We start from the raw sequence: 12,778 nt of genomic DNA on the forward strand, positions 1-12,778 counted from the left end.
ATAACTATCCGGTGGCAAGGTGCTCGGAACTGTTTTCCGACCATTGTACCATTTTGCACATTGACTTCTTGCATGCACGGTACACATTGAACACAGTTTGTTACTGTGAAAATTTGAGTGAGGTAAAGTTTACGTTTCAATCCCAAAGAGGCAGGCAAACGATTTGAGAAGTCTCTCTTTGTCATGATATGGTTTAACCGTAACCCTAAGTTCAGCTTGTACAAAATTAGACTAAATGGAGTGGACTCCATTTGTCAATCATTCAATTATGACTTGAAACCACACGCTAGAAAAAAGGCAGCCGAATATTCTCAAAACTAATATGCTCATCATAATTGTATTTCGCCAAAAAAGTCATTTTAGAGATGAAATCTCTATTGTGGAAAAACAATCTTACATTTACATCTTAATTCGGATTTTGAGCTTTCTGATTCACTTGCTAATACTTGGGTTACAAAGGCACTCAGAATTCATCCATTTTTTTGCAATCGTTAATATGCCACATATTTAATGATAGGATTGACACCGGAGGCAAGTGCATTTTCGATGGAAAGTCTGCGCTCGAACAATGAGTTATTAAAACATATCGGCACTACCCATATTATAAAATTCTATCAAGTAGGCTTCGAAATGTTCCTTTGAGCGAGAAAGGTCAATAAGGAAATGTAAATTATAAAATAGAAGGAATTGTTTCCGTCAGTTTTTACTTATGAGTCACACAAATCATTGGCGAAGCCAAAAACTATGTTAACCAAACAATACGGGCTGAGAGTGGTTGAAGGGTACTTGATTATCAAAATTTCTGACAAATTTAACAAGGATAGTCAATAAAAGGGATGTATGTGTCAATCTACATCTCATCCAGTTATTGAGTAAAATACGAGTTTGATGAACAGGTAAAAATCCCTATTTCATATAGAATTCGGAAAAAGTTGAAAACCTAAAACTAAAAGAAATCCCACATTTCCGAATAAACTTTCCTAGCCCCAACTATACACGTCGACATATCTATAGACACTAATTGTGCTTTTCGACTACGATTTTCAGTACAAGTAATGAATAAACATTTCGAGTATATGTTAATCCTAATTATAACGTATATTGTACATCTCTTTTTCGAACCGCATCTTTTTTATTCTGGAAACCGTATACTCGCATTTACATTTCAATTTATCTTATTCATCTTAAAAGAGCCGTTTTGTTCTATGGCGATGCATCTGCTCATAGCTAGAACTATGCATTTCCAGCTTGAAAAAAACTTTTTGATTAGATTTCTGTGAAAGTATGACGCAAACATCACCAATAAGAACGGGCCGATGATGCCATCATACGTATTAAACCGAGAATTCATTTACAATTCAAATCTATGTATATAAATAAATTCTAGTCATAATAATAAATCTCAATAGTGTATAGATGTGATAACAGTTCACAAAGAAAACTATTTACAATGCAGCCTTATTTTTGCATCTAGAACATACGTACATACATGAGTTGTGAGTGAGGTTATGGAAAAAGAGTGTTGTCTTGTTTACCTGGGATAGGAAGTAATTTTCCTGATAAAGGCATTCTTCATTTTGGAGTTTCTCAACCAGAGAAACTGGTTAGAAATTACTATATAGATTGATAGAGAATAAAAATATCCTGTCGAAAGAGAAGTTTAAAGGAATTAGTACGGAACTGTACTTTTGATAATAGAATAGATAAAAGTCGAGAATTGTGTAGCAAATTGCCTGTTGCGGAACTCTAAATTGAAGGAAAACAGACAGAGAGCAAATCTAAATATAGCATTCATAAAAATAATGTTAAATTTAAGTGGTCTATTATTCTGGTCCTCTGAAGGCACAGAGGAAGCAGAATAATGTTTTTTTTAATGAATTCTATTTGCGGCTAGAGCAATTCCAATTCTTAACCAAGCTTCAACGAAAATGGAAAAACGCCTACTGAGATATTTCCTAACCATGACTTTAAAATAGGCAAAACAGTTTATTTTCGTAAGTAAATGATGTTACAAGATCATTTGGACGTCTTATTAATGCGTAAATACTCAAATAGTTAACGTATGTATCTCACGTAAGAAAGGATTTAAATGTAAAATATGAGGTGCATTGAAACTTTCAGCGATTACTTTCTGTTCACTTTCAACATCTTGGATTGCTTCCAAAAAAAACGTAAGCTACGTTATCAAAAATCCATGACCAGTAAACAAATGTTAGAAGAATACGGACTCAAATTTATTTATTTCATTCATCAAGCAATGGCGTAAAACAAACATCTGAATGTCCATAAAAGCTTAATTAGTCAGTGGTAAATTAGTCCCTTGACTTTCCAATTTTACCACTGATCTTGATCATCCAAACAAATAAAATATGAAATGGATTCTGATCGTAAATGATAGCCAATAGTTTCGTTACTGAGATGAGGCTAGTACATAAACTGTAAATCGCTACTTTCGATTTCTAGTAACATCAGTTCCATTCAACAGTGAACTATGCCAAACTTTACAGGGCACGATTTTCGCCAAGTTACCGCTAAAAAAATTACAGTTATGAGAAAATGAAGCACTGACGGATCCCTCACAGCAGACGGAGCGGGTGCCGGTGTCATTGGTTCAAGGAAAATGTACTTTGAACCAATGGGCAGGTACACTAGCATATTCCAGGCGGAAATATACGCCATAGACAAATGTGCCTCCTTTAATCTGCAAAGGAACTATAAGGGGCAGTACATAGCTATTCTCACCGATAGCCAAGCAGCGATCAAGGCACTTAGGTCTAACCAGGTGAACTCTAAACTGGTATGGGAATGCCTTGAGAGACTGAATACACTTGGCTCGTCCAACAAGGTTTGGATACATTGGGTTCCAGGCCATGCTGGGTTCGAAGGCAACGAGGCAGTGGACGCCAAGAAGAGAGCAGGGACGCCTTTACACGGGCCAGAACCCTTCTGTGGAATCGGAAACGGTTTCATGGCTGTGAATCAAAGAAATGAAATACTGGGCGGGCCTACCGAGGATGGAGCAGTTCAGCGTGCTTATTGGGGGATACGAACCCATACGCACAAAGGATTGCTTAAACCTCACCAAAAAGAACCTCCGAATCATAGTGGAAATTCTCACTGGTCATTGCCGACTGAACTATCACCTAGGGAAGCTAGGGATATCTACGAACATTGCCTGCAGGGTTTGTGAGGAGGAGGACGAAACCTCTATACACGTCCTGGGACAGTGTCCGGCATTTGTGCAAAGTAGGCCGAGGCATCCGGGAGAACACTTAATACCAGATGCAAGGCTGAAAGATCTAGAAGTAGGGAACATACTAAAGTTCCTAACGGTTATAGGCCTGCTTGAGATACTATGATCATTAGGTACACTATAACCAGTAAAAGGGCACAATAGTTCTTCAAGGACGCGGTGCGACTTTCCCTTAACAGAATAATAATAAATGAAGCAAAACTATGAGTTATATTTGGCACTTTGGAGTGGTTTGGTAGTCAGTATTTCAAGGGGAGAAAATATTTATATTTTAACTGTAAAATGCTTTTGGGAATAAGTTGCTCCCCCTTCAGAGTTGAAAGAAACACTGGAACTTTTTCATCTTTAGCCTTTGTCCCATTCAGCAGGAGTTCGGATCAAAGGCAATATTCTCGAAACATGATAATTGCTCAATATATCACTTTGTAGACGAAAAATGAAAAGCATTGAATTTGACTTGAAAACTATGAGCTGATTTCTTGAATGAAGAATTAAATGAAAAGTATGTAGAAGCCCTAGAGTGGAATGCACGAACATTTTTGAACGCATTCTTGGCAATCGTATTCGCGACATCGTTCAAATAAAAGTGAATAAAGCGGAGTTTGCCAAGAACTGCGAGACTACTGACGTATTACAAGCTGCGAAGTTACATATAGAGAAACACCGTAAGAAGTAGAGCATTTCTGAATCTTGAGAAGGTATTTGACCGTGTGCCACACGAACTCACCTGGTATACTGTCGTAGACAGCATCTAGTATCAGCAGAAGACTTGCGTTGGCTTTCCACGATCCAAAAAGTAAAGTTCGACATTGGGCAGGAGTATCAAAACCGCTTCGTATCTCTGTCACGGTTCATCAAGGAAGTGCCCTCTTACTATTCGTCTTTGTTCTTGTTATGGATACTGTCACACGGGAACATTCAATGTTCAGCGTCCTATACAAAAATAGAATGACCGCCCCGTTGCCGACGGTCTCAAATTGAATCTGAATAAAACAAAAGTTTTATCGAAGGATCCCCATGAAACAGACACTATCATTGTCAATGGTAGTAACCTGTCAGGACTCAGCAATCGAACATTTACCGTGTGGTCCACCCTGTCGTCTTCTATGGTTCTGAGTGTTGGCCGACTATAAGAAAACAATAAACGGCGTCTCGCGGTAATGAAGAAAACGATATTGTGCGAAAATCTGGTAAATCGTGCGTAGGCTGAAAGAGCAAGTGTCTTCAAAGAAATGTCATCGGAACCTTTTGCAGCGTACATATAAGGCCAAGGCAAAATAATGTAAGAACGTGCTGAAAGTGTAGAAAAGAAGGACTGAATACCTTACACTTGATATCCATGTTGTATAAAATTACAAAACGTATGAACGAGTTGCATGTGGCGGAAGATGATTAGTATATAGGAAGGCACTTAAGTGTAAGGAGCTGGACAATAGACATCAGGGAGCAAATCATTCTTGAAGTTTGTGTGAAGTTGTTTATGATAGTGGTTGAATTGGAAATGTGTCCACTTTCCCAGGAATAGATCAGGCTTAATTGTTAATCTAATATATGCCCATATAGCGAAAAGCTTGAAGTAAGCATTTCTCCCATAGTATCCACTAAACTAAAACTAGGGTCCTCAACAATAAAGATAGAGGATGTACGACGTCATTGAAACAAAGGGGTTACGATGGTATATTGGAAGGAGTGGGGAAGACGAGCCACTTAAGTCTACAATTACGTAACGCAAATCACGGTTACGTCTAAAAGAACGCTCTATGACATCCAAAAAGAAATATTACTACGACTATGGGCAGGATATCCTCGAACTCTAAATTGGGGTTGCTTTTATGCAAGGTAATATATGATGCTTGACTTCAGCGTCTCAGAAGAGACAAAGGTCATCCAATTTACAAATTTTTGGCGTTGCAACGGCGCGGAACTGTATGTTGGAATGGTCAACATGGACTTGATCTTGGTAGTTATTACGATACTATTTCTTATTTTTATTCTGGTCAGGAATATGACAACAAAATTTCGGGGACCAGTTGTTGAATCGTGTCTCAACTAAATATGAGGCCTTGCGTTTGGGAACTTAGTGACCTTAGTGAACTTAGTACCTAGATCAATGAGCTAAATGAAATTAGAAAACAGCTCAAGGTCTCTGTCTTCAATAGGGAAATAAATCTAATTCGGATAGTCGGCGACAAAAAGCAAATCGCAAGGATAAAAGTGCTTAGATGTAGAAGCATATTGAATAACTTCGCGAAACCATTATAACTATAAAAGTAAAGACAGTTCAGTCGGGGAACAGTTCAATATTCAATGGAAAAATGGTTCCAACTTTAGCTCGATAGACTTTTTTAGTAGCCATTATCTGGAAAAGTCAGACGCTGCGTCGTTTAAAGATTCAAAACATTCAATCGATCCCATGAGAATTCAACATAAATTGGCAGATTCAAATAAAACAACATAATGACCATTTCAGCAATAATAGAATTGATTTTCGATTCAGATTCTATATATGTAGGTGAGCCAATATATGTATATATTAAATATTCGAAATAAATTTCATCTTATAATCCGCATTTTAAATATAACTTTTTTTCCGGTTTGAAAGAACCGTTTTTGCCCTAAATTATTATATGTACAAAAAATGCATAAATTCTCGGAGCGAGAAAATCTTTTCTTTGAAGATATTTTCGCTGTCATGATGCATAGGAAGGGGAAGACCCAGCAAAGACGCTAACATTTCTAGGCTCTAGCCGACACTTTTTCCGATTTATTCTTAGAAATAGTATGATATATAAAGACTTCACGCATATTCAAGCAGATATTTCTACGTCATTTGCTGGAACCAACATAATATTTTATCCAATTCAAATTTAAATAAATTTGATTTATCCAAAATAGGTCGATGAAAACTCAATTCAAATTTAAATTGATAGATTTCGACATTTGCAATCTTCAGATCCACGCAGACATGGTCACTTCTTTGTTTCCATTCGTATTTCATCGGGACTAGCAAACGTAAAATAGAAAAACTGTAACACAATGTGGTTTTCTCAATAAAACCTGCAAGATAAACGTGTGCATGTGTAATAAAACCTACGTCATGCCTAAGCCAACTTCAGCGAGTTAGCAATCCTAGAGATTGCACCGGTCTAATAACAACAAATGAGTAAGCACAGGGGAGCAAGTTGATTTACCAGTTGAGTGATGTATCCACCAGAATTCCATCGCTGTCTTTCATTGTTCGCTGCTCTATTTCACTGTCTTTCTCAACTAGTATGCTTCACAATTACTTTGATTCTTTCACACAACTTACAATCACGTTTTTAGATACTTCATTCCGTAAAACTTTGGAAATTAACCACTGCACGGTTAGATGGTTTTCGTGATTACCAAAGCACCACCATCAACGATGACTAATCATCGGTTTGCTGGACACAATATCAAAACACTCACTGCACGGAAACCTCTCAAAAGCCGTTTGAAGATTCTTCAATCACGATGGCGAACACCTGAATAAGTGCAGAAGATATAATTAGCTGGTTACGGAACGCATTTCTTGAGCGAAGCTTTCGCGGTACCACTGCGGTGGGTTTTATTGTTTCCACTGCCTTTTCACTAAAAACTCAAGGATAACACACTAGACCCCTACAAATACGAACGGGACCAGGTATTTCAGGTCGAACCGTGCACATATGCAAAGATACTTTGGCGGCTTCTTACCACCGTAAGCGTGAATGTTTGTGCGGTATCGTCGTCAGGTAAACTGAACTTAGCCAAACAAATCAACTTTTCTTCAGGTACCGCGTTGGCTAGGAAAGGCGAAAGGCAAAACAATACATAGAAATACACTCTGATGAACATATATCAAATCACTACGTTTTGTACTCATTCCATGAGGGAAGAAGGAAGTGAATTGAAATGTAATATCCTCTTCGATATTGTTTTATCTTTTTCCGCAAGCTACCGTTCAGTACATTGAATAGTAACGGACATACGATATCGATTTTCCCAAGGCCTAATAATTTATTATGTGCTTTAGGACAATAGGTTGACCAAATATGCAGGTTTATAAAGTATGTAGATATGTACGTTTTCTGTTCTTAAGTTAAACACAAGATCCTCGGAGCATTGAGCAGTGAATATTACTATTAAAATTACGTTAAACTTTAAATATCGATTAGTGAAACTTTTCCATGAAAAAATCTGCAGACCTGTACATATCTATACGTTACCTGTACATATCAATGTTGCAATAACAAACTAAACACAATACTTTCAAATATATTCAAAAAATATGCGAAATTCTAACCGCTCAATATTTGAGTGCAAGTCTAGGATTCATTTCCTATTTAGTCATAAAGAAAATATAGCACCTCCGCTTAGTTTATTTTGTTATAATTTACGGACCAGATTCAATTTGTCAAAAGAAACTCGCACAGCTCCTACTTAGAAAAATTGAAACCGAAGCAACTGAAAAATAAATCGTCCTGAAGTCGAAGCTAGATGTTTCTGGAGATAACACTGTAGCGCAGCAGGATTCGCAGATGCCGTCCGGAAGCCGCTGCAGCCTCCATATGAAGGCCCGTACCGCGTTCTCGAGCGGGGAGAACATTTCTTCCAGCTCGAGATCGAGGGACGCAAAAAGGCGGTCTCTCTGTCCAGGCTGGAACCCGTGTGCGCTCCGAAGCGACGTTGCGTTCGCTTCGCGGACTAATGGAGAGCGCAGTTCCGGGTTCAGTCGCTGAAACCCCCTAGGTTTCATCTGGGGCGGAGTGATGTGGCGCAGCAGGATATTTCGAATGTTGCGAATGCTGCTGCGCCACATCCTCCGCACCAGTATCCACGAGGTAGTTGCGCCTGCTGAGTGAGTCGGAAATAGTAAGGCGACGCTGGACGCTGAGCGTTCGGGCGCCAGATCGCGAGCTCGCTCACGGTCTGCCACTCGAAAAGGGCGTTCGACTCCTCCGCAGGCGCAACTATCTCGTGGATACTGGTGCGGGGGATGTGGCGCAGCAGGATTCGCAGCATTCGAAATTTATTTTTCGAATCTGGTGACCCCGACGTGATTGCGAATGCTGCTGCGCTACAACACCACCGCAGAATTTCGAAAACATCAATATTTTTTTTTTATTGGGAGAGAAAACCGTTTTTAGAATAAGGGGGGAAGTGTTTGTTATTTTTAACCAAATCGTTACTTTGGGATTCCGTCCTTTTTCTCCAGCAAAAGGGCGTAAATATCTGCAAGAAGTGTAAAATCTCTGAAGCAGACAATAAACGAGCCCAAAATATTGTGTATTCAAAAAAGGAATCTTTCAGTTCTTTGTTAAAGTTATAATGAGTTTAAAAATAGTGACGAGCTACGAATATATTAAAGGTGAATTTCGAATGACGTTGGGGACCATTCGGTTAAACTTAGTGCTTGTGCCAAGAGATTGCGAGTTGACGATAAAGGTTTTCATATTATTTCTGTACTTGACTACCGGATCATTAAACCCATGCTCAAAGCCTATGGGAAACGGCGAAAAGGTGCCAGTGTTCCTCCAAAAACGGTCATGTCGTCCCGTTGTTAATGGGGTTTCAAAAACTGTCGTTTCATGTTACAATCAGTGAGCATCCTCCTTAAAAAGGTGTGAACATCAAAATCCTTAAACACTTTTTACCATGAGGTGCCACCATTTAAAGAACTTTTCGAAGCAATCAAACCGATGTACAATCATAACGATTTTATAAAGGGTGCGTTGCATAAATTGATCAAATTTTCAAGTACAGTAACATTTTGAGAGGAAATACATATCTATTAGCGATTGATTTTCACTTTCTCCTGTTGAGCTAGAGGCTTTTTTAAAACTTCTCTCAATCATCCTCTGAGTGTTAACTCATGTAACGTAAAAGTTTTCTTTTTTGCAGATTCAAATTTGCAACAATTGCATCGTATAAAACAAATGCGCTACATTGAATACGCTTTATAGCCATTTTATCTAATTCAAGGCGAGAATAATAAACTTGAATTTTATTAATCTGTTATTTTTTCCTTCTATTTCAAAATGATTTTTGAACTCTTGGCCGCGTTCGAGAAAATAATCCCTGCGAAGAATTTATGGCCCCTGCAGGAGCATGGACGATTCCGCAGCCTACACAATGACGAAATCTATGTATCGCTCATAGATTTCATGACCGTCCGGTTGTGGATAAAATCCGGCTCAATAGGTTACGGTGGGCAGGTCACTTAATCCGTATGGATGAGGATAATCCAGCCCGGAAAGTCTGTAAGGGCAATATCTATGGTAGAAAAAGAAGACGAGGCAGACCCTACCTAAGATGGAGCGATGGCGTAGGCCAGAACGCCAGGCAACTTTTAGGAAGAGCGACTTGGTGGACCTTGGCGCAAAACCGGGATGTCTGGAGTTCCTTATTAAGGCAGGCCTAGACCGGATACCGGTTGTTGCGCCGTTGATCATGATGTTGATGATTTCAAAACGAAATCGGAAAATCCCTTAATTTTAGAAATCTACAGTTGCTACCGCTGAAATGAGGAAAAGTTGCGGGAGAGGCGTCTTCGATGGTATGGTCAATTGCAATTCGTGCAAACGAGAATTCACTTGCCAAGATTGGTCTGAACATCGAAGTCGATGGTAAACGACCAAAAGGCAGACCTAAGCAACAGTGGCTTGATACACTGGATGGGGATTTGAAAGCCTCGAGATTGCACCCAGATCAGGCATTCGATAGAGCCAAATGGCGAAGCCGATCACGACGAGCCGACCCCGCCTGTGAACGGGACAAAGGCTGAAGAAAAAGAAAAAAAAGAAGTCATTATTAGGTGTTGAATAGATACTTCCACATAACCTTGGTTTTATAAATTCGTAGGCAAGATGCCCAACATCTAATTTGGATGTAGAGCATGAAATGAATTTGATTTATCAGAAAAAAATTAAGTTTTGGAAAGGAGGAACGTTTTTTCAAGTAGGCCAGGCCCATGGCAAAATGGATGAAAAGTGCATAACAGCAACCGTCGCAATACAAACACTAACTTAAACACATAAGTTCCATGTTACCTCGAACTAATTTCAAATTTCTTAGTTTGGTCATTAAAACAATTAGAATTTCCGCATTAACATATATATACCAGAAGACGCCTATTGCAAAGAAGTTTTGCCGTTTGCAAATATATCCTTTGGCCTGGATTTCAGTAGTAATAAAATCATTAGGGTCGATTCGTCGTGAAAATAAGTTCATCCAGGTATATTAATTATCCGTCGAGTTTTTTTATTTTTAGTCCCTTCCCGGCTTTCTTGGAATCACAATTTATGGACAATTCTGTGGATTATTTTCTCTTTTCTATTGATGAATAGGCAAGGTTAAATTATAGCTTAGAACTGTCCATGGAAATAATAATTTTTTGAAACGCATCGGGGCATAAGACTTCAACAATGCAATGCTCTCTTTCATATTTAATTCTCTGACATTCCTCATATGACATTTCGCATATACCATACGTACAATATCTCAGGTTTTCCAGAGGGTATCAGAAAATTTGTTGAAATTTGCTGCTGATCCAGATTTAATTTTTAAAGGAACTTGGAAGTTTTTCACAGATACAAGCTCCACGTCTAAACTAGCAAAGTGAGGAATAAAATTAAAAGCAATAAAAGGAATCTTTTATTTCAAAACATTTGGAGCATGCATAATTTGAGTAAACTATCAAGTTACACTGGTATACCCATATATCTGTGAAGGCTAAGAATAGAACAAGTCCGGTACGAAAGATTTTGTGTATTTCTTAGCGCGTAGCGCATAATATATGCATACATTATGTGGGAGTATCCAATTTCGGATGATATTGACATTCATAGTCTTGAATTTTCAAAGAACCTAAAACATTGACGTATTATAACTTTGTTTGTAATAGTGCGATTTCCACCAAACTTGGTAAGATCATGCTCTATATTTTAGCCAACATCACTGCAAAATTTCGTGGTGCTAGAGTGAACCTAAGGGGGGGTTTGCAGCCAATAACTATTATATTATAGTATAATACTATTATTAACTTTATTTAAAGAGATATCGGTATTTCGGAGCTTAGGCACCATATAGCGACAGCCTCATGATTTTTTTCAGATTTTTCGGTTGGGTAGTTTCTGAGAATGGCCCCCTTAAAGAAATGATCACTTTCAACCCCTCGCACTCCCCACCTTTCCAACGAAAGTAAAAACTAAGACCGGCTTCGAAAAGTACAATCCGAGGCCTTTAATTTGGTACCCCACATGACTATATGTGATGAAAAAAAAATTTACCTCCCCTTTTGCATGTATCGACGTAGAAGGATGTAACTCACTGTATGCGATAGCGTTCACAGTTCCCACCTTTCTACTAAATTCGGTGTCAATCGCTATAACCGTCTCCGAGAAAAATGCGTGTGACGGACAGACAGACAGACAGATAGACAGACAGTAAACCGATTTTAATAACGGGTCGCTGAAAACGTAAATATAAAGAAAAATATAACAAATAAGAATATGAAGAAAACTATAACAAAAGCAAACCCAATTGAGTCTCTAAATCCAATTCTAAAGAAACATTCATCAGCTGAATATGAGGCGATTACTCTGGAAGACGCAGTCGAAAACACTTGTCGGAAAGTTACGAGGGCTTTGATCCACTGCGGGAAAAAAAGGGTTCCATCCGGAAGATACTACTTTGGATATACACTGCATTAATAAGGCCTATGATTACCTGTGCGTGGGTTATCTGAACAGAAAGAACTAAACTTAGCACAACAGCCAGGGAATTCCACAAATTCTAAAGACTAGTTTGCGTATGTATCAGTGGCACAATGAGAGGATGCCTAAAGACATCCCTGGAGGTCTTCTGCGATTAACTCCTCTTCATCTGCACGTACAGATGAAGGGGAAAAAGGGTGATCTTAAGAATAGCCAGAACTATCAGTGAGGCGGGAAGCGGCCTAAATCCATGGAAGATTGATATTTTTTCCAGGCGGTATCCCAAATTATTGATACCAAGGGATAACGTAATAACGAGGATTAATTTCGATAAGAAGTTGAAAACAGGTTGGAGAGACCTTAAAAAAAATGAAAAGGGACGACTGAATGAACTATAGTGGCCGAACCTATAGGAATGGAGTAGTCCAGGGTGGTTATGAGTGGATACGGACCCATGTGCACAAAGGACTGTTTAAGTTTCCCCAAGAAGAAGGCGACTAAACTATCACCTGGGGTACCTTGAAAGTGGGAAATATATTAAAATGACGGTTGCCAAGTAGCTATGGCATACTATAGTTATATAATAGGTACTATAAAACCAGTAAAAGGGCACAATAGTTCTTTTAGGACGTAGTGTAACTTCCCTTAACAGAATGATAATAATAAATGAGGGTATTCACTGAAGGCCTTTCCGGCATTAGCATCTGACTATGAAATCCATTATTCAAGAAGGGGTTTTGGTGGATATTGAGTAAAGTAACCACTAGCGATTATTTTATTTTCATATATGTGGTGTATGGTATCACCC

The 12,778-nt window shown here is 38.6% G+C and overlaps 2 protein-coding genes across 16 annotated transcripts in view; both read right to left on the reverse strand.

The window, feature by feature from the left end:
• Nucleotides 1–12,778, reverse strand: part of LOC119650260 — a 286,586-nt gene that overhangs the window by 39,578 nt on the left and 234,230 nt on the right. The window lies entirely within an intron of this gene.
• Nucleotides 3,996–7,114, reverse strand: LOC119650261. 4 transcript variants are annotated; one of them, XM_038052874.1, is made up of 3 exons: nt 6,445–7,114; nt 4,335–4,546; nt 3,996–4,236 (listed from the first exon to the last, which is right to left on the reverse strand). In XM_038052874.1, exons 1-3 carry the CDS (start codon nt 6,473–6,475, stop codon nt 4,108–4,110), a joined length of 372 nt encoding a protein of 123 aa, XP_037908802.1. In that variant the 5' UTR covers nt 6,476–7,114; the 3' UTR covers nt 3,996–4,107. The 4 variants fall into 4 exon arrangements, 2 of the variants coding, with proteins under 2 accessions (XP_037908802.1, XP_037908803.1); XM_038052875.1 differs by having other exon boundaries at nt 4,306–4,546; XR_005249248.1 differs by lacking the exons at nt 3,996–4,236; nt 4,335–4,546 and adding an exon at nt 5,718–6,256 and having other exon boundaries at nt 6,445–7,110.

The sequence above is a fragment of the Hermetia illucens genome, chromosome 2 (assembly GCF_905115235.1).
Source record: "Hermetia illucens chromosome 2, iHerIll2.2.curated.20191125, whole genome shotgun sequence".
In the NCBI taxonomy this organism is placed as follows: domain Eukaryota; kingdom Metazoa; phylum Arthropoda; class Insecta; order Diptera; family Stratiomyidae; genus Hermetia; species Hermetia illucens.